Genomic DNA, 20080 nt, shown 5'->3' with positions numbered 1-20080 from the left:
GTTCTATTACCTGAATTACTTATATTGAATTGTGTAAGCCGGTGTTATTTTTACCGAATTACCTGCTATTACAATTAATCGACTAAAAGGGATGATGGAAAAGGAACTTACTAAAATAAACACTGAACAATAATGTTGGTATTTGTTTGTAATTTGAAAAGGGAAAAAGAGTGACAAAGAAAATAGTTCCTGAGATTATTATTTAACACCATGCACTACAATATTACAATAAGAAAATACGGGAAAAGTGTCATATAGAACATAACTGTCAACATCTACTAGTACATTTCTCTGCTTTTGCAATTCCTTAGTTTATCAGCAAATACAAGTTAATATCAAGCATTTGGCTTTCTAATAGCTGGAGATTATAATTTATCCTGGAACCAATAAACTTAGTTATTTTTTTAAATATAATTCTTAACCCAGTTATAGAAATCTGCCTAAAATATGATCACATGAAATGCAGTTTCCATAAATTAATTCCTGAAGAGACTATTTCATAATCTGTTATTGTGGAACTCAGTCAGCACGCCAGGAGACACATACAGTCCACCAAGAAAATGAATCAAGCCAATACCCCACGTCTAGCAGTCATTTTTGGTATAGCCCTGGTGGAACATAAGCTGAATTCTTTGCTGTGGCAATGCTGGTAGAGTCCTCCTGAGAAACTGCTTTTCCTGGCAGCATAAAAATTCATACAATGGCTATGCCAACTACACACAATACATGACTTCCTGTACATAAGAAGTTAACAAGAGATTTCCTACAAATAATAGACTTACTTACTTACTACATCAGCACAGGATAGTCTCAGTGTGCATGTGGAATACAGTAAATTTGATGTGTTCAGTGGACTGGCAAGCCTGAAAAGGCACAGAGTCTAATGTATCCGTGCAGTTAGCTCTGTACGTTATGGGGAAAAGGGTCACAAAACATGTATGTCCGCACCTGCTCACCCATTCCCTTAACTGAAATTAAGTTAATTCCCTTAACTGAATACAGAAGTTAATGCACTATAAAAGTGAATTTATTGGCTGGTAATGTCAGGAAGATTTTCTTAAAGTGGGAAGGCCTGATCTGAAAGTCATACTACCTGGGGCTTGTTCTTGGCAATGGAGAAATCAGTTCCCGTTTTTTTTTTTTCTTTATTTGTGTAATACAAGTAATAATTTGTTTGTTTGTTTCTCTCCTCCCCCATTCTTCATTATTTTGAATTCAGATCTCTGAATGAAAGTGCTAGAACTACTAAGAGCAATACTTATTTAATTCCGTTACTGTTAATTGTATTCCAAATCCCTAGCCTGATTAATTGTTTTCCTATTTTCTTCATCAAGACACAAAGTTTAACTTTGTCCTAGGAAACTGACTGGCCTATATATTAGCTCTCTGAATCTATCTTTGCAGATATTTGAAGGTACTTGAACAGTAAGAAGAGATATCCAGTAAATAAAAATTAACTACTTCTTGGTAAATTATATCCTACATTCAGGTATTCCATTTTAACCTTAAAGCTACTAAAACTTTTTTTTTCTTTTTCTTTTTCTTTTTCTTTTTTTTTTTCCAGAAAGAATGCCAAGAACCTATAATGAGATGCTTTTTCTTAGAGATGAACGTGATTCTTCATGAATGTAATATCAAAAATTGTAGTAAAACACAGGATGTATACAACATATTGAAAAATGGAAATGCAAGCTTTAAAAATGAGGTAAGTAGTACCAACAGTCTGTGGAAAAAAGTGTTTCTTCAGTAGCAGAACTTTTGTTTTTCACAGATACGCAAAAGGTGAGATGGTACATATGAAAGCAAAATGGGAATCAATAACCCAAACATACAATAATGAAAAGGCTACACAGATAAAAATGAAAGAGCAGAATTCAGTGATTTTTATAAAGCCACTTGTACGACTCCTATCAACAAAAATACTTGTGACTGGGTACACACGCATATGTCAAAGTGTTTGAATGTGTATGTATAAATAGTAGTTTGTAACTTCAGTATCTAAAGTCACTTATGTTGAGACACATACAGAAGTATCCTAATTTTCAAAGAGACAGGCCACTTGGATCTCTCACTGAAGCACTGTGTCTTTGAAAGATGATGCTATACAGGAAGCAAGCCAGGAACAAAACATGAGTACCTTGGAAGACTCCAGCTGTGCTTTCTGTAGTAATTGACTGCACTGGAATTATTCACAACAGTTCTCTATCTGAAGAAACAGATCAGGTATCCTGCTTTACTATCGCATTTTCTTTTTCAGTTGAGTTCCACAACATCAAAAAAATGTAAAGAATGTGAAGAATATGAAGAAAAAAGTTTTACAGAATTTATACAGAATTTTGTAAAGGTTATACAGAAGGAATGCAAATAATACACTGACCAAAAGAGAAAAGCTGGGAATGAAGACTGTTCAAGAAACATTCCTCAGAGAAATTACATTATCGCCAACAATAAAAGAAAAGAACTTCACTTCTAGTGCTACTTACTTACAATAAAAAAAAAAAATAATAACAAAATCTCTGTAATGCATGTGTTCATAATTCCATACGTCCAAATAATATCACTTACAAAATATATATGGAAGGAATTTTAAAAGTTTTTTTTTTTTTTTTCCCCCTGTACTTAAGATGTAGTCCCCTGGAGAAAAAACTTTGCCTAACTTACCAGCCTTTCAGTGAAATTTTCTAAGATGATATTAGGATATCTGCATTAGGAACCTTCCTGTGAACATCAGTTCAGGAATGACTGTATGGAGTTTCAGATAAAAGCTCTTCTTTAATTATCATTAATATAGAATTATCCTATCCTATTAAAGCAGTTGGCTATAGTTATTTCTGTTAGCTGAAATTTATAATTTTACGATCTGCATTCCCCAGAAGATCTTAGCTCATCTCTTGTTTTTGTTGTTTATCCTGACAGTTTTTTGCCCTTTTTTTGTTTTGTTTTGTTTTATTTTCCTATTAGTGTTCCTTCAGTGAACTACTGTCAAAAAACAAGCTGAGGCCCATTTTTCCTGCAGGTCTGTTGGCTCTCTTATAATATTTTTATTCCTATTACGGTTTTCAGTTAAACCCAGTTAGTTGCTTTTAACTATGGCTTCAAAGTCAAAAACTTTGAGCAACCTGGTCTAGTGGGAAGTGTCCCTGACCATGGAAGGGGGGGCTGGAATTAGATGATTTTTAAGGTCCCTTCCAATCCAAACCAATCTATGATTCTATGAAAGAGAAGGGTAGTAGAGTACTGCAAGTCTGCAGCTGAGGGACTGGTTTGTCCCGGCAAAAACAGCTAACTCACGAGACTTGAGTGATGGTATGTCTTCATTCAAATCCCCTTTTAAGGGGTTAATAGAAGTGTTCACTGACGATAGTTCAATATAGAAATGAGAACTTTGTGAAAGCCAGAATCGTGAATGGTAGTGGAAAAAGGCAAATTTTGAAATGCAGCTACCTCTTTTATTGGGAGATTTTCTGTTCTGGGGCAAATATAACTCTGAAAGGGGGATTCTTTGCTCATGGTGAAGTAGCTGGTGTGGGGCTCAGCAGCAATTTCAGATTATCCATCTTAGTTCATATAGCTATGTGAGAAAAAGAACAGCTAGAAACATACTTCAGGATCCATTCAAAGTCCACGAGCAAAAGCTCGGAGACACAGTGTGTCAGCACAATGTGCAGTGGTAACACTTAAAAAGGAATGCAAATACTATATTCACTATATGTACTAACAGTCATTTTATGTAGCTATAGCAACATGTCAGCTGATAGTTACATTTTTAAGTACTAAGGAGCTATTCCATTGTTCAGTACTAGTGACTCTAAGTAGGAATTATAGACATGAAGGTGCAGCAGATCATAGCAGATTCAAGTGGCTACAGTGGAACAAAACATAAACCTCCTATGACACAACAGCATCAGTGAATGTTTCTGGAAGTATTATCTACTTTATTAGCAAGATAAAAGACATTTAAACATAAAATTATTGTCTGGTAGGTTATGGACTCCAGGTAAACTCACTTGTAAAGAGGTATGCTACAAACTGTCTCTCCTACACCACATAGCACTAGATTATCAAATAGCTACACACTCTGAGAACCTAGATTGTGTGTACAATAGTTAGTCAGTTCATTTGTCTAGACACCTGCATCACAAATATTGTGATTCTACTGTCAACCCACACTAAGTACCCTCTCATTCTTCCGAATCTTTTCTGCTTCCCATCCTTTCTCATTTTAATGTGGGCAACACCACAACAGGATGGCTATCAATGTTTTGTTGCATTTCTCACAGGAATAATATGGAGCAAATATATAGGAACAATATGACAACAATACAATATTTTATCATAGCAGTTTGCTATCTGTGCCATAGGTAAAACTGAGAAGCTATTCTATTTAAAAGTTGCCTTTCCTAGCTCTGCTAAGATCCATATACTTCCTTCAGTTCACTTGACATCTGTATTCTTGGAGTAAGACAGGACATATTAGTCCTGCTAGTTTGCCATATTTTGCATCATCATTTTCGCAACAAGTTTTCTCTCCAGCCCAAAAAAATCCCCAATATTTCTCATAATTAATAGAACCTACTATTTTTGGTCAGTATACAGACAAATCAAATCATTCTTTTGGTCAATCTCCAAGCATTAAAGTCACTAATATTTATCCAGTTAGTAATACATGGAACTCCCCAGTCCTCTAAGGCCACAGTACTGAACAGCAGATGTTCATCATCATCAGTTATGACAGCCAGGAATTTCTTCTCCTCTTTAACCTTAATTGTGACTTTTTACATCACATTTTGGAAGAATCCTTTAAACTCACAAGATAGCAAATGATTCAAATGATTCATCTGTGTTTTCTTTGGCAAACTTGCTGCAATTAATTCAAAGATAATTACATCATTATGGATAATTTCTGCAACTTTTTTCCGTTACAAGTTTGCTGTTTACATGTATTATTCGACTTCTTACATTTCTAACAGATGTCTTCAGACAGTGTTCCTCTCTCAAATTTGACAATCTTCTTAGCTGTAGGTATGAGGCATTTGGATAAAGTAACTTATCCAAAATCCCTTGGATGTACTGTATTTTTATCACTGACATAATTCCTTTTTAGAACCTCAGTCTCTAGTATTTTATATCACTAATAAATTATGAAGATCTACCTTGGGAAACTTAGAATTCATAGCATTTCCTAAGTTGCTTTGAAGTTTTAAGTTATCCAGCTATGACATATAAAGAAGTGGTGTTAACTAAGTGTTGCCTTAAAGACATAAGTTTTTTTGTTTTGTTATAGGTTTTTTTTTTTTTTTTTTTGTAGTTGGGTGGTGGTTTGTGGTTTTTTTTTTTTTGGTCATTTTAATGTTGTGTCCCATCTTCCCCTCCACTCCCCCACAATCTTCAGTCTTCTGGGATCTCCTGAAAGCAGTGATAATTCTGGACAGTCAATGTTTTGTTTCAGCATTGGTGAAGTGATCCCAAGCAGATAAACTTACACAAAGCAAGCATTAATTATTTCAGTGGGTGGAACACAAGCTTTTCCAGCAGAGTACCTGTAACAGTACCACTGTGGTTGAGAGACTGACAGTAAGACCAAGCTATTAAAACAATGCCTTGTCCTCATTAATGCAGGAAAAAGGACAATCACAAACAGCCAAGGGCTCCTGAAACAGTTATTTGGAAGTCATAATTTCTGACTCTGGGAAGTGGAGCTTCTAGTAGCTCCTTAGCAGTTGAGTAGGATGGTGATGACAGCTGTCAGGCTACCATAGAACATGGTAAATGAAAAAGTAATTTCCAAAGTCCTGCTCTGATGACTTATCAAAGATCTCTATTACTTCACAAATAAAAATAAAGGGTAAGTAATTATTCCCTGGCCCTAAGACGAACTGGCACAGCACAGCTTACTTGGGGGTGGCCACATAACTGAATGAATTTACTGCTATTGCTAGAAAGCAAGGAATATTTATTTTTAAGCTCAAGTGATATAAAGGGACAGAAAAATGATAGCAAGGATATGCTATAAGGAGTAACAAGGAAAGGGTGAAGGTATAGAATGTACCACATCCCTCCCACCACCATCACCCTGGTCCTGGTCCTGTAAGTTATTGCATCACTGAATATTAAAGCTGACAAGATTTGGGACTTTGACACAAATATCTGTGACTCCTCTCATTAAACTGTTAGCTACATCCTTCCAAGCCTGCAAATCATGACTGAAATGTCCATTCCACTGTAACAAGGTGTACCATATGTTAAAACAAGAGCCTCTTTTCTTCCTGCCTACATACGAACAGCATTTCAACAGCAAATTATCTTGGTAACTGATCAGTAACTACTAAAGGTACTTTATAACCACCACAATTGACAAAACCCTAAGAAATTTAGAAATAAAAGAGTAACACAGAGCTATTTCCTTGACAGAATATCATGTCCATGAATGCAGAGATTAGCAAATCTCAAGCTTCTCAGAAGTAGGGAGTAAGAATTAAGAAGCATAAACACTCAGACACTGCTTTAACAGCAACCCATGCCACCAATACCTTTGTTTATAAGAAATATAGAAGAAGATATGGCTGTACCCTTGCCCCACAGTCAAAGGTTTTCTTGCTTCATGGAAAAAAAAAAAACCACTCTGTATGTGCTTTATTTTACAGCCCTCTTCTACTTAAGGGTGTTACACTCCATTTTGCTCTCATTAAACACCCAGACTACACTCATCTCCAACCTAACTGCTTTCAACAGCAAGTCTACCCTAGGTTCTGCAGCTGAAACAGCATTGGAGAGAAATATTAAATCTTTCAATTTAAGTGTCCATTCCTTTGTTCTTATCATGTGCATCTCCATGTAAGAAAAAGTTCACTCTATTCCAACACAGTGTAGTTCTTCTAGACTGTGTCATTCTTTCTCTGCTAAACTGCTCTAGTTAAGTTTTCCAACATTCACAGCAGCTACAACTGAGACAACTTCAGTGTAAATATTTGTCTTGTGGAAGCTGTAGTACTTGAAGTTCTCTGCATATTTTTGGTCATCAGAGTTTGAGTTTTGCTGCACCAGCCATTCCAGAAGGGTATGATTATACCTCCAGACAACCCTAACTCTGCATCAAAATTTTCTGTTAATAAACTACAGAGTAAGATCAATTATAAATACAGTTACATGAAACAGATCTTACAATTATTTGGAAGAGCAAAAAAAAAAAAAAAAAAAGCCTTATGAAAATATCTTATCCTCCAAAAAGGCAAAATAATGCTCACCTATTTTTAACTCCTCAGATGCTGCCAGAAAGTCTTCCAGACCAGTTTTTGCACAACATTTGGGACTCTGATTCATATGCTAGAATTTGAACAGTACAGCTGGACAACATTTCTGCAAGGAAAAGATGTTTACTTCAAAAAATATTCACTCACAACTGTTGCTGCGACATAAACATATCCAAGAGAGCTCAGAAATCTATTCATGCCAGAGATCCTTGTTTGCTGTTTCCTCGTTGTAAGCAGAGTTGCAAGACAAATTATTTTTTACTTGAAAACAGTTTCTAACAGAGACATTTATTACCTCTTTAGATAGTCTTTTAAACAACTTAAGTTACAGCTTTATTTTTATACTACTGTTATCTTGTGAAAACTATTCTTTGGACAAATGAATGTCAAAAAATGTGTAATGAAGTAGTTTGAATTTTTCTTACGTCCCAGGATAATACTGTGTGGGGATACTAGTACATACATAGATTACATTCTCATGCTTTCTCAGTACTTCAGGGAAATTTATTTATTTATTTATTTTCCCCCTGCATTCCAAAAAGAATCACTAGAATTTTCAAGCGTCACTATGTAAAAAAATACCACCAACTTAAAGTTAGTCTGAAATAGCTCTCTGTTAGTTAACCCAGCAAAGTCAGTTCAACATCATAAATCTCGGCTCTGTCTAAAGTGACTAAGAATTTTACAGAACACATTCTCTGTAACATAAAACTAGACTTTCAAATACAGGGCAGTCTTTCTACATAACTTTCTTTTCAAGATTGCTTAAACACTATCTGATATGTACCATTAGCAATAATTTTACAAACAAATGTACAAACTCATTCTTTACAAATAAAACCAACTTTATGTTTGAGATTGCTTATTTTTTTTCCTTGATGAAGAACTGAAACCTTCTTTTGCCTAAAGTCAGAGAGTTGAGTCAAAAACATATGCAAGTGATTTTAGAACTGAGGGAGCTTTTTACCTCATTTCTAGCCCACCTAAAATAATGAAAACTTCCTCAGAATATATTCTAACAGGGAACATTATTGTAAATCTTAGGCCAGAATTTCTATAACTTCACTGTAAGAACCCCAATTGTTAGCAATTTCATTTCTAGGAAGAAATCCTACAACATTCTGGCAGTCATTACCTAAAATATCTCCACCTAAACTAGCCTTTTTGTCATCGCAGTCATTCCAGACTCTTAGGTTAGTTAACATGTAGCATTATTTATTATGGTTCTAATTTTCAAGCACATCATAGAGATTTTCTTTTCTTTTCTGCAACAAACCCACCACAGGCTGAGCCCATCAGTTAGGTGTGCAGTTGCCTCTGTGAAAACATGTTTAAGAAAGGATAAACAAATGTCAGAGAGAGGAGGTGGGAACAAAGAGAGTAAGAAACAGCAGAGGGAACACCAAGGTCAAAAAAGAAGGTGCTTTATGGTGTTGAAGAGAAGGAGCTTTATGTCACTTGAGCAGATATCCCCTACAGCTCATTGAAGATGCTGCAGTGGAGCAGGTGGATACTCTCTGAAGGAACTGTGGCCCATGAGGAGGCCATGCTGGAGCAGGTTCTTCCTGAAAGACTGCAGCCCACGGTGAGAACCCATGCCTGAGCAGGGGAAAAGTATGAGAGGGAAGGATCAGAAGAGAGAAGTGACTCACCAATACCGCCTCCTCAGTACTGCTCAGGGGCGGGTATAAGGGACCTCAAGTGAAGAAATTAAGTTGTGAATGAGAAAAGGGGGAGGAAGGGTGTTTTTTAAAAGTTTGTCTTTGTTTCTAACTTCCAAAATCTATTATCATTAGCAATAAATTTAGTTTTCTCCAATTTGAGTCTCCTTTGCCCTCTACAGTAATAAGTAAGCAATCTGACTGTCTTTATCTTGATTCACAAGCATTCTCATCCTATTCTCTCCCCCTGTCCTGCTGAGATGGGGAAGTGAGGAAGCAGCTGGGTAGGAGTTCAGAGCCTCAGAGCCTCCATCTTTAGCCAAGGCTGACCCAGCACATGTGTACTACAGGCTTTCAGTATAGAACTGCTGCCGGCACGTATCCAAGTTCAGAGGATTGCAAATTACAGAGATCCCTAATCATATTTCACTGAACACACATAACCTTTTAATTTATTATTCCAGCCTCAACATGTACTACTCAATATATTCAGCACACTAAATACATTGGGGAGTTGCTGTGGATTAAAGATTAGCTGGGACAAACTGAACTTTTCAACTAAGTAAGCAAGGGTAAAATACTAATTAAGCAATACTGCAGTACCACAGAGACAAAGCATGCACCTAAACGACAACCAAAAATACTTGGCCAGAAGTAATTTGTAAACTCTAGGTCTACTTACTGCTAAGGTTAACAAACAAAGAATGGATTCTCCTGTGCCCCCACTTCTACATATATGTAGTCCCAAAAAGGGTTTCTTACCACAGCCAGTGAACCAGGGTTAATCAACAAATTTGTGCAGAACTTTCCTCCCTACAAAGCCATCACTCTACCACAGAAGAAAACAGAAATGAATTATGACTGTGAACATCCACTCTCAAACAAGCAAAACAAAAAACCCCACACCTTATTCTGAAAGATTAGTCTGTTCTAGCTCTCAACAGTAGTTGAGGCTAAAGAAGTTGCACATAAGAGTTTTATATTTAGAGGAACAATTATTAACAGTTACTTATATGTTTACATATAAATAAATAAATAAATATATATATGTATATATAAGTAAAATACATACTGACCATTCACATGCCGGAGGATTTCCCAAATAATTTAAAGGATATTGAAGGGATAGGCCAAATTAATCATAGCAGTAAATAGGATCACAGTCTAGCTCTGTGTATCAGAAAGAAGAGAAAGGAGGTAGAAAAAGACAAAAGAAGAAAAGAAAGAAGAAAAGAAAGCAAAAAGAGAAAGAAAAAGAAGGAAGAAGAAAGAAAAGAGAAGGAAGAAGAGGAAAGAAAAGAAAGACAGGAAAAAAAAAAAGTAGCACTTACAAAAATAAACAAGAAAGCATGCCTGGGTTCCTGATCCAGGAACATGATGGACTAAAGAAACAAGCAATAAAAAAGCCATCTTTCAAAACTATTGCTTTTAGTGAGCTTGCAGTATATCCAGTTCATAAATTGCAGGTTGATTTGGAGGCGTACTCTTTGTCAGAAAACAGGAAATGGATGAGCACTGGCAAAAATCTCCATGAAACTTATATATATAAAAAGAGAGGTCAAATGGGATAGTCCTGCAACTTATTGTTTTCTAAGCTTTAAAAGCTGCTATCTAAATTTAGCTAGACTTCAAGAGCACAAACTTAACAACAACAAAATCCAACAACAATCTTTAGTCCTTAAAATATCCTCTTTGCCTGTTGGGTCATACACCATACTTGAGTATGGAAACAGATTCTTCCAAGTGGACAATTAAGGAAATAAGTAAGTTCCCACACATTGAGACTCTGAAACATTCCACAATCAAATACTTCAGTGATGACCACAGAAACCAAACAGAGAATTTGTGTTAAAATTATCACTGTATTGGTATTGAAAATATTCCTGAGGATTGAAAAGTTTTGGAAAAAAATATTAAAACGCTAGGAATCTGTGTTCACTATATATAAAACGGGGGCAATATTAGGCAGATAATGCTTGATAATAAACAGTGACTAATAATTTTCTGGAATATCATATTTTATAACAAGAATTCTTCACTGAATACTCCGAGAACTGAATCCTCTCTCTTGTACAAAAGGGTTAAACCCTGCATTAGAGTGTTATTGGTATGCATTTACACTAACATAGCCGAGGCAAAAATAAAGTGCAGTGACTTAGCAGTCAGGTATAAAGGTCCATTTTACATCAAACAGAATATTATATGAAAAATTACTTACAACTGAAAATCAATGCTAGTGCTTATCAAAGAGACAGATGTTTAATTTTGCATCTACTGTAAGACATGACAAAATAATTGGAAGGTGCATTACTTTTGTCCAGTATGCTCAGTGTCTTTTCAAAAATGATCCACCACAAATACACCTTTGAACTTAGGGCACTTTAAGTTTGAAAGATCTCCCTACTTGCTTCTCTCTCATGGGTGGGCAGCAAATTAGAGAAAACTGTATGACTACCAAACAGTCCACCTACATTATGTCAATGGTTGTATCATAAGGGAAAGTTTAACAACATGTCAGAGAAGACCTAAATTTTTACCAGATTACAGGATGAAGATAAAAGTGCTCACAATTCATGTGCTTAGGATAATTTCATATACTAAGCCTGAGCTAAATATGAATTTGTTAAGCTTCTCTTCCTGCAAAGAGACGAAACAGAAAAACAGCAGTTAACAAAGCAAAAACACTTCCCCATCTCTAACTCTGCTCCTCATTCTGGAATCATTAATTACTGTAAATACACAAAACGGATACGTAAAATTGAAGTAGGGCCACAAAGTTGATCAGAAGGCTGGAGCACTTCTATGAAGACAAGCTGAGGGAGTTGGTGTTGTTTAGTCTAGTGAAGGCTGCTGGGAGACCTTGTAGTGGCCCTACTTATTCCAGTACTTAAAGGGGGCCTTCAGGAAAGAAGGGGAGATATTATATATTAGGGACTGTAGCAATAGGACAAGGGGTAATGACATTAAACTAAAAGAGGGTAGATTTTGATTAGATATTAGGAGGAAATTCTGCACTCAGAGGGTGGTGAAGCACTGGCACAGGTTGCCCAGAGAAGCTGTGGATGCCCCATCTCTGGAAGTGTTCAAGGCCAGGCTGGATGGGGCTTTGGGCAACCTGCTCTGGTGGGAGGTGTCCCTGCCCGTGGCAGGGGGTTGGAAACAGATGGTCTTTAAGGTCACTTCCAATCCAAATCATTTTATGATAATTTACCACATGATTGCCCTCTAAAAAAGATATTTTGGGGATATAATCAGAGTTTGTTATTTTCCTATGCTTTATGTGTCAGCAGGGTTGTGCTTCACCCAGCCCAAAATTAACATCTTGGGGTATGGCAAAGTGGCCAGCAGCATAGCACTCTGGTGACATGAACACCATCAAAAGAAAGGAAGAGATTCTTCATTTCAGGGTTTAAACAGAAAATGGTGCTACTGTGTACTGCTGTGTTCATGCCACATCTGTGAAAGGAAAAGGTAAGGCACATGCTGTGCAAGCACTGGCCTGTGGCACTGCTTAAATTAGCGTGCAGTTCATTTGCCTGTGCAGTGGCAATGCCTCACACCAAGCCAGACAATCCTAAATACAAATTATTCTCTGTGTCCTGACCATAGCAGAAAGGTGGCTACTTTGACTAATGCTTTTTCTCTGCTCACATGGAGTAAATGCAAGGCTAGACATTTCTCCTGTAGGTCTCTGCATCTTCTCCTCTGTATTTTAACAGTGATTAAACAGAATAGCATAAATTAAGTTTTCTTTAGCTGTGGCTACAAAATAATCAGAGCTGTCAGTGGACAGTATCCTGATTTTGTTCTGTGGTATTTCCCAAGAAATAATTCCCTTCATGCAGGACAGGAAAGCAAATAGTTACATTTTGTGTAAAATATGCCTTACTTCCTATGTGGAAGTAGAATTCTGACTCAGTGTGTTCTTTCACCATGGCCTACTAACTATGCCAACATTAGTATGACTGCAGACCCAAAAGTATATGTTTATGTACAATCCATGTTCTCAGTCTTAAGGAATGATTTTAAAGAGAGCTAATATGTGCATGTTGTATCCTATGCATTTCAAGTAGATTGCACATCTGCTTGATGCTTATCTAAAAACCAATATACAGATTTTCTGCTTTTAATGGTCACACCTGGATTAATGTTTTGATAGAAGACTGCAACATTTTAAATGTAAGGATAGATTGGAAATTCTGTATTTAATTGCTCAGTGTAGTCTTTCCAGGTTCAGTCAAAACCCCTTGACTCTCTTTGGTACTTAACAACAGTACAGGCAATTAAGCAAAACTGAGGAGTACAGGGAAAATAGCTCACTGTGCATTAAAACACAGCACAGGAATCAGCAACAGACTGATCTATAGTTCCAAGATGGTTCATTACTGGAATGTAATCAACCAAGACTCGATATTTTTTATCTGATAATGGAATATTTCACCTTGCCATGTGTCCCTCTAGCCTGGCACTGGAAAGAGTTTAGTTTGGGATCACACAGAGACTGATCCCTTTTTGCAAGTACTCTGAACAAGCTGTACTTGAAAATACTAGAGTATATTTGATCATAAGATTACTTTCCAATCACACTCCAATAAAGAAATATTTATTGTTCAGCAAACACTCACTGAGCAAACAAAAATAACCCTTACCCTTCACTAACACTCTGTTTGCCTGAATTTTCTAATTTAAAGAATGCTGATGGAATGGACACTTCTGTGCGGCACTGAAGTATTCTCTCAAGATCCCTATTTATCACTTCAGCATTAAAGAAAAGTCTACAAGTTACTTTCACTACAATTATACTTATTTTCTATCATGAAGTCATTTTGTAACCCATCTTTTTTCATGTTAGAATGTTTCTACAGCGGGAAAGATGTTTGTAGAGTAGTTTGAGTATCTTGCACATTAACAACATGATGATTCCCCATTAAGCTATCGGACGACCTTATAGCTGAGAAGACTCAAAGCTACACAGCTACAAAAGCAAAATTGAATGATGCTGTCCCAAGGCAGAAAAATGATTATATTTTTCATGGGTGGAAGGGACAGTATTGGCAATTGGGGGACAGAAAAGGCTGGCAGAAGTAGGACGAGAATTAGGAGAGTACTCAGATTTAACTAAGTAGGACTGGGAACAAGCAATCAGGTACAGGGAAAGTCTGTAAGTACAAATAGAGGCAGGGGTCTTGGGCCTGAGGGACACTTTGAAAGCTGCAGAAAGTGACAAGGATCTTTCCCTTTCCTTTTGTTAAGCCTGCCCCTCTTCTGGCATGTTCTTGTCCCTCTACTCCACCTAGTCTCCCTTTAAGATACCTACCTCCCAACACCCCCTGGACACATCTCTCTCCCCTCTTCTCCACCTCCAAAAGCATTTTCTTAGCTTCACATCCACATCCCATTCCCCCCTCAGGTAAACTATTTTTCCTTCCCTTTCCCTCCCAGCAGCTTCCCCAACAAAAGAAGGGCAAAGATAAGACTCTTGATCATATGGGTTAAAGGTAGGGCAGGATCAAAAGCAGAACTCAAATGATATTGGGGCTCCCAGAGAATGAAGCTTTCTGTCCCTTTCCTGGCAAGCCTGAGGCAGATGTGAAGGTAGGAAAAATATCTGCTTTGGGCTGAGGCTACATACAAGGGCCGCTGTTCCCTTCCTCATTCTCTCATAAGCTGATCTTCTCTAAGCAGCAGCAGGTGGAGTGATGATGGATTGTTCAGACTGTAGCAGTCCATCTCAGCCACCTTAGGCACAAGCTAAACAGGCAGTTTGCAGCACCCAACAGGCTGACATTGTAGACAAATGATGATATATCCTTGCTTGGGCTAGCTGTACCTATATACAAGATGCTGTTTTCATCCTGAAATACTGTTAACTGTCCTCCTTTTATCTTGGAAGAGGCTGACTGTTTAAAAGCAGTAGAGCATGGAAATTTGCTAGCAGCTGTATCACGTTTCAGACCTTGAAGGCAAACATGCATACAAGTGTTGCTATTATTAGAGCGAGTGTGTTATCACAAAGAATTCACCTAAGACAGACACCGACAGATGTCATACTTGCTTCATCAGGAATAAATAAGGAACATCAAAAACCGTTAACAATCATACAAGCAGACAATCCTTAGTGCTCATGATAAATGTCCTTGGCAAATGCAGATTCTTAAGGCTTGAAGTCCAGCTGTGTTATTCACTTAATGCTTTGATAGCCATCGGTGCTCTCTACCCTTAATTCTCTATCCTGGCTATTCCCTTTGATAGTTGAGTTTGTGTCTGAGCCTGAACTCACAGCTGCAAAGAGCTCAGGCTGAATCTAACTTTAGAGTAAGTTTTTGCCCTGTTCCTAAGTTTTACTACCTAGGGAATCAACTGATTTACCCCAAGCCAGAGCAAGAGATGAAGCTAACACATAAATGGCAGAAGTTTCAAAGGCTGTGACCTGAGAAACAAGTCTACATGACAGCAGAAGCACAGTCTCAACGTAACTACCAACTCCCTTTCCTGCAGAGTTATCACTGCACTTTGTTTTTCTCTAGTTACTGAAAGATGGAGCTATATCATTCGCTTCAGAAAGGATGTGTTTGTATTGCACTGGAGGGTCTTTCCAAGCTTGGCTGATTTCCTCTCTCACTCCTGAACACTCAACAGCATCAAACTTCTTTCCTAGCATTTTGAAAATACTCTGTGAGTGGTTGCTAAAGCACCTCCTTGGGTGTGGAGAAACCATCAAATTCCCATTGGGGTAACTTCAGATTTCTTTAGGTTTATCATTTCATTAGGGTCAAGATTACCGCAACAAGTAACAGAGTTACCTGTTAACAGAGAAGTTGCTTTCAGGAGAGTGAATAGGTTTCACACTTTTGTTCCTAGTTCTCACAGCCCTTGTTTCGTGGTTCACCTGTAAATCTTGCCCTCCTGCCTCCAGCACTTCCAGCTCAGCTCTGACATACCATTCTCAAGACTGTCCAAGCACAGTTTCAGGACAGTCATAGAAAGATCTCATATGTGAAGCAAGAGTTAATCTGACATCTAGTTTGGGAAGCTCTACAAATTATCAAAGTTCAGCACAAATTATATTTCACTGAAGGAAGGAGCTGGGGGGGGGTGGGGGGAAGACAGTGAGGATTAAAACATCATTCTTTTGTGCGGGAATGAGAGAGACAAAATTAACATTAATGCCTCTACAGTATTTTGAATATTTAAAATGCTATATGCTTTATGCTTTCATGAGATTGATTTAAAGAAGATATTCCAGATTATGTGCACAAGAGCAAGCAGTGGGAATGTGGTTTGCAGTCAAATCTTAAAACTTGGAAGTCAAAATATGAATGTCTACAAATCATGGTCTGAGTCTTGATTTCATCTTAGTTTCCTATGAACCTCCTCACCGTAGTACCAAGAAGGAAAATTAAATAGGGAAACGTACTTATTAAATAACTATTACATATTATGTATTGCTATTATTGCTGCTCTTACTGCTATAATTATGGAAGTATGTTCATGAACTAGAATTCACGATTTTTTTTTTTTTTTTAGCAGTCTTATTTCAAACATATCCGTGTCCAGACTTCCAAAGTAACCTTCTAAACTTTCCTATCAGTAGAACTCACGGTTCATTACCCGGTCTGTTAATGCCCACAACTCCTCTTACTCACCTAAGTGATATAAATGTTAGACATTACTCTCTTCTACTTCAAGACTGTACTACCTGCCACAGAGCCACAACAACTATAAATAGTAAATGGCCTTTCAAAGGTCTTAAATTTGACTTTTATCAGGGGATTACATTTCAGAAAAAAGAACCGTGCTACTTGTGGCTGTCAACTCTCATATTATGGATAAGGCAGTGATAATTCTGAGTCATTCTGTGAATTGTGACAAAACCTTTTACAAGAAGAAAGAAGTATGACAGAATCATAATGATGTTACTTACTTTGTATTGAGATAGCCTTGGGAAGGCAAACAAAAGCAGAGGCACGTTATGTTATGCATTATACAAAAACAACACAGTAGACAGTGACTGCCCTGAAGAGATCAGTCTCAGTAATTTAAAGTTTGGTGAGTAACTGATATTAAGTACTAAATTTTTTTTACTAAATATATTAATACAGGATACCCACATCTCTCACCTGAATTATTTTAATGGAAGAAGAAATACTTCAAATTACTAATGCAAAGGAAGGAACTTTTGGTAACTCAACAAGGCCTTAATGTCAAGCTGCAGCCAACACCTATTAGGAAAATGCTGTTTCTCATACAGAACAGTTAACTGCACATTCTGCCTTCCATTCAATGGTGAATACCTGGAAGCTGTGCTTAAAATAACTTGTCTAACACCACCAGTTACACTTCATGCTTTTTGCATTTAGAAGACCATGAAGAAACTAATAACCTATTTCACACATTCCTGTCTTAAAGGAAGACAAAATCAGTCAAAGGAATACTGCTAGTCCCATCAACCCACTTATGTCTGTAAAAAGTTCTCTCTATTTCCTCTCAGTATTATTATTTGAGATGCAGATAGAAAAGGGTCAGGAATGTTTTGCACAGGGACATTAATCAATGTCCTTTGCGTAAAGGGAAACAGAAAACAGTGCAGCTGCACTGCAGTCAGATTACAATCTAATTAGACTTCTTCGAAATCACAGTCACTCCTATTAAACCTTTTTGTTGACTCTTTCCTATCTCACTGTTTTCCACAAAAAGGAAACAATGATGTGAGCAGTTGAGCATAAGTGGAATTTTATGATCAGTGGGAATTTTACCACTGACATTAGTGGGCCCAGCATGAATAAGTTTAATGCTCAAGTGATTTCTGTTACTTTTCACACCTCATCACTGGACCTGCTGATATTCCCTTAAATGTAGTACAAACATGAATCACTGATATCCCTCAGTTTCTCAGTCAGTTCCTCAACTTAGATAATGACTTCATTACAAACCTACTCTCTGAGGAGTCTTCTGTGGGTTTTCTTATCCTCCCACTCCATTATTCTTCTCATTTCTCGAGTTACATAGCAATCATGTCAATTCAGTTACTGTAGAAACTTAAAGAAAGTAATAAATATCAGACTTCAAAAACATAATTACCTACTTATTTCATTACTTTCTATTGTAACTTTCTGCAGATGTTGCCTTACCTCAGATGGTCCAAGTCAAATGCCAATCACCCCGAGTCTACTGATTAAGATTCTCTTCCCTTAACTGGAAGCTAAATGAACCTGCTTTGGTTGCCTACACACAGCTTGGTCATCATTTAAGGGTAATAGTTACTAATATCCCTATCTTTACCTGTTGTAATATGCATTTAGTGAAACAAGTGAAAGAAGAAAACTTTCCATTTGTGTTGTTTCTAAAATAGTCGTGAGGGATAGATCTAGTGAAAATAAGAATGCTCATATTAGAGGCAAATTGGTCAGAAATTCTTTCTGACTTCGAAGAATAGATCATTGCTCTTTTATCCTATGCCTTGTCTGATGTGGGAAGAAGCAAAATATTTTAGGGGAGAAAGAGTCCTTGGAATAAAGTTGGAAGACTTCTGTGAGTGCCTTCTCAAGCATTTTGCCATTTTATAACAGTAAGAATAGAACAAGATTAAAAACCAGATCATTGGTCAAGCAAGCAAGCGCAAAAGTAGAGCTGAAGAGTACGAGCAGGAGGTGATTTAAGTCACCTCCAACTTTCTTGCAGAGAGAACCTAAAGAACGCAGCTATGGCAGAAGGAAAATGTTCAAAAGTTGGCTTTGGCCTGTCCCCCAGACACTTAAGATCCCAGAAGAGCCTGCTTCCTAGACGGCTGTTATTTCCTTTTTCTTCTGTGCCAAGAACATGATTCAGAGCAGAAGCTACTGCAATTATTGGGAACAGGAACAGCAAATAGGTCATAGAGACATAGACAAAGAAATTTAGATCCTTTGGTTTCTTCTAGCATTTTTGTTACAAATTAAGCAACAATGAAGCCTCACGAGTCTCAGTCTGGGTATTTTTAGGCTAACATTTGAAATTTTAAGATCTGGTATTGTTTTACCAGAAAAATGTATTGAAAAAAAAGTTTTTATGCGTTTTCTTCAACTTGTTTACAGTTTTTCAGTGCATGAAATCACATTACGCAACTGAAATTGAAATGCTTTAATTGAAAATCCGAAAACACACATATGTCAGGACCATATTAAATGAAATCAAGATTGCCTTTTAGTATTTCGTCATCTAACTCCATTCAAAACAAATTCTGGTTGTTCAAATCCTTAATGTGACAGAATCTGCTTTGAGACTCACTGAAATTAGTGGATCTGTTCCAAACTAGCTCAGTGAAGCTTCCACTAGCTTTCATGTACTACAAAATTATGAGATGCTTTAGTTGCTCAAACTTAAATAGAAGAATTTTTGCTTTTCAAAACAGACTAAAAGATTCACTTGCTGCCAGGGACAACTCAAAGCATAGCCTAATTTCAGCTGTTCCTCAACTAAATAAAAGTCCTAATTATGTTATTTATGTTTTTTGTTTGTTATTTATGTTTTATTGTACACCTTCTAAGTACAGTCCTCGTAGACATAATCACAAATTCCTTGAATTCTTCCTATTGATATTTATAAAGCTATAATTTTTGCATTGCATGTATATGAATCTAACTCACAGTTAATATATATTAATACTTTGATTTTTTAAGAAGGATTACCTCTGCTTCTAGAAAAAATCTGACTCTTACTGATGCCCTGTAAAAAAAATTACATATAATCCATCAATATATGAGCAGGAAGGAGCTGCTGAAATAGCTCCCATCATCCCTGAACTGGTGTGGTAACAGTACTCACCTAGCTGCAACTGCATATGAAGATATCTGCAGTCTGAAAAAGTAAGTTCTAAACTGCATTAATCCTCTATTTCCTCTTCTCCATAACAGAGAAGAGCAAGAAAGTTTTCAGCAAATCAGTCCTTTACTTTCCCACCACTCACCAGTAGGAAACCTGTCTTCAGGCATATGGCTAGTACTCATCCAAATGTTCTTACTCCTAAAATATTCATTGGAATGCCTAGTCTCTCTGGCTAAGGGGAAAGCAGAACACCTGCTGTAGAGGACTCTCCATTTGCTCCCAGATACTGCTGTTCTTTATGCTCTGTCTTGAGGATCACAGTGCGTTTAAGGTTAAGGTTCTCAAACTCACAGCAAATCCTTTGTC

At 37.0% G+C, this 20080-nt stretch overlaps 2 protein-coding genes across 4 annotated transcripts in view; one reads left to right on the top strand and one right to left on the bottom strand.

The window, feature by feature from the left end:
• The window catches only part of IL15 (interleukin 15), a 43043-nt gene extending 34974 nt beyond the window's left edge, over positions 1 to 8069 (top strand). For 2 of the 3 annotated variants that reach the window (XM_005030959.6, XM_013109782.4), the window contains 2 exons: positions 1565 to 1705; positions 2258 to 2505. In XM_005030959.6, coding sequence (XP_005031016.2) covers positions 1565 to 1705; positions 2258 to 2368 — 252 coding nt within the window. In that variant the 3' untranslated portion in view covers positions 2369 to 2505. Of the gene's footprint in view, positions 1 to 1564; positions 1706 to 2257; positions 2506 to 7262 lie in introns of those variants that run through there. The other variant, XM_005030958.5, reaches the window with a different exon arrangement.
• INPP4B (inositol polyphosphate-4-phosphatase type II B) overlaps positions 1 to 20080 on the bottom strand; it is a 359615-nt gene that overhangs the window by 2687 nt on the left and 336848 nt on the right. Inside the window, exon 30 of the transcript XR_011808668.1 lies at positions 7245 to 7356. The gene's annotated coding sequence lies outside the window, so the exon portion shown is untranslated. The remainder of the gene's footprint in view (positions 1 to 7244; positions 7357 to 20080) is intronic.

This window comes from Anas platyrhynchos, chromosome 4, assembly GCF_047663525.1.
Source record: "Anas platyrhynchos isolate ZD024472 breed Pekin duck chromosome 4, IASCAAS_PekinDuck_T2T, whole genome shotgun sequence".
Lineage (NCBI taxonomy): Eukaryota > Metazoa > Chordata > Aves > Anseriformes > Anatidae > Anas > Anas platyrhynchos.
This window is presented reverse-complemented; position numbering and strand designations above follow the sequence as displayed.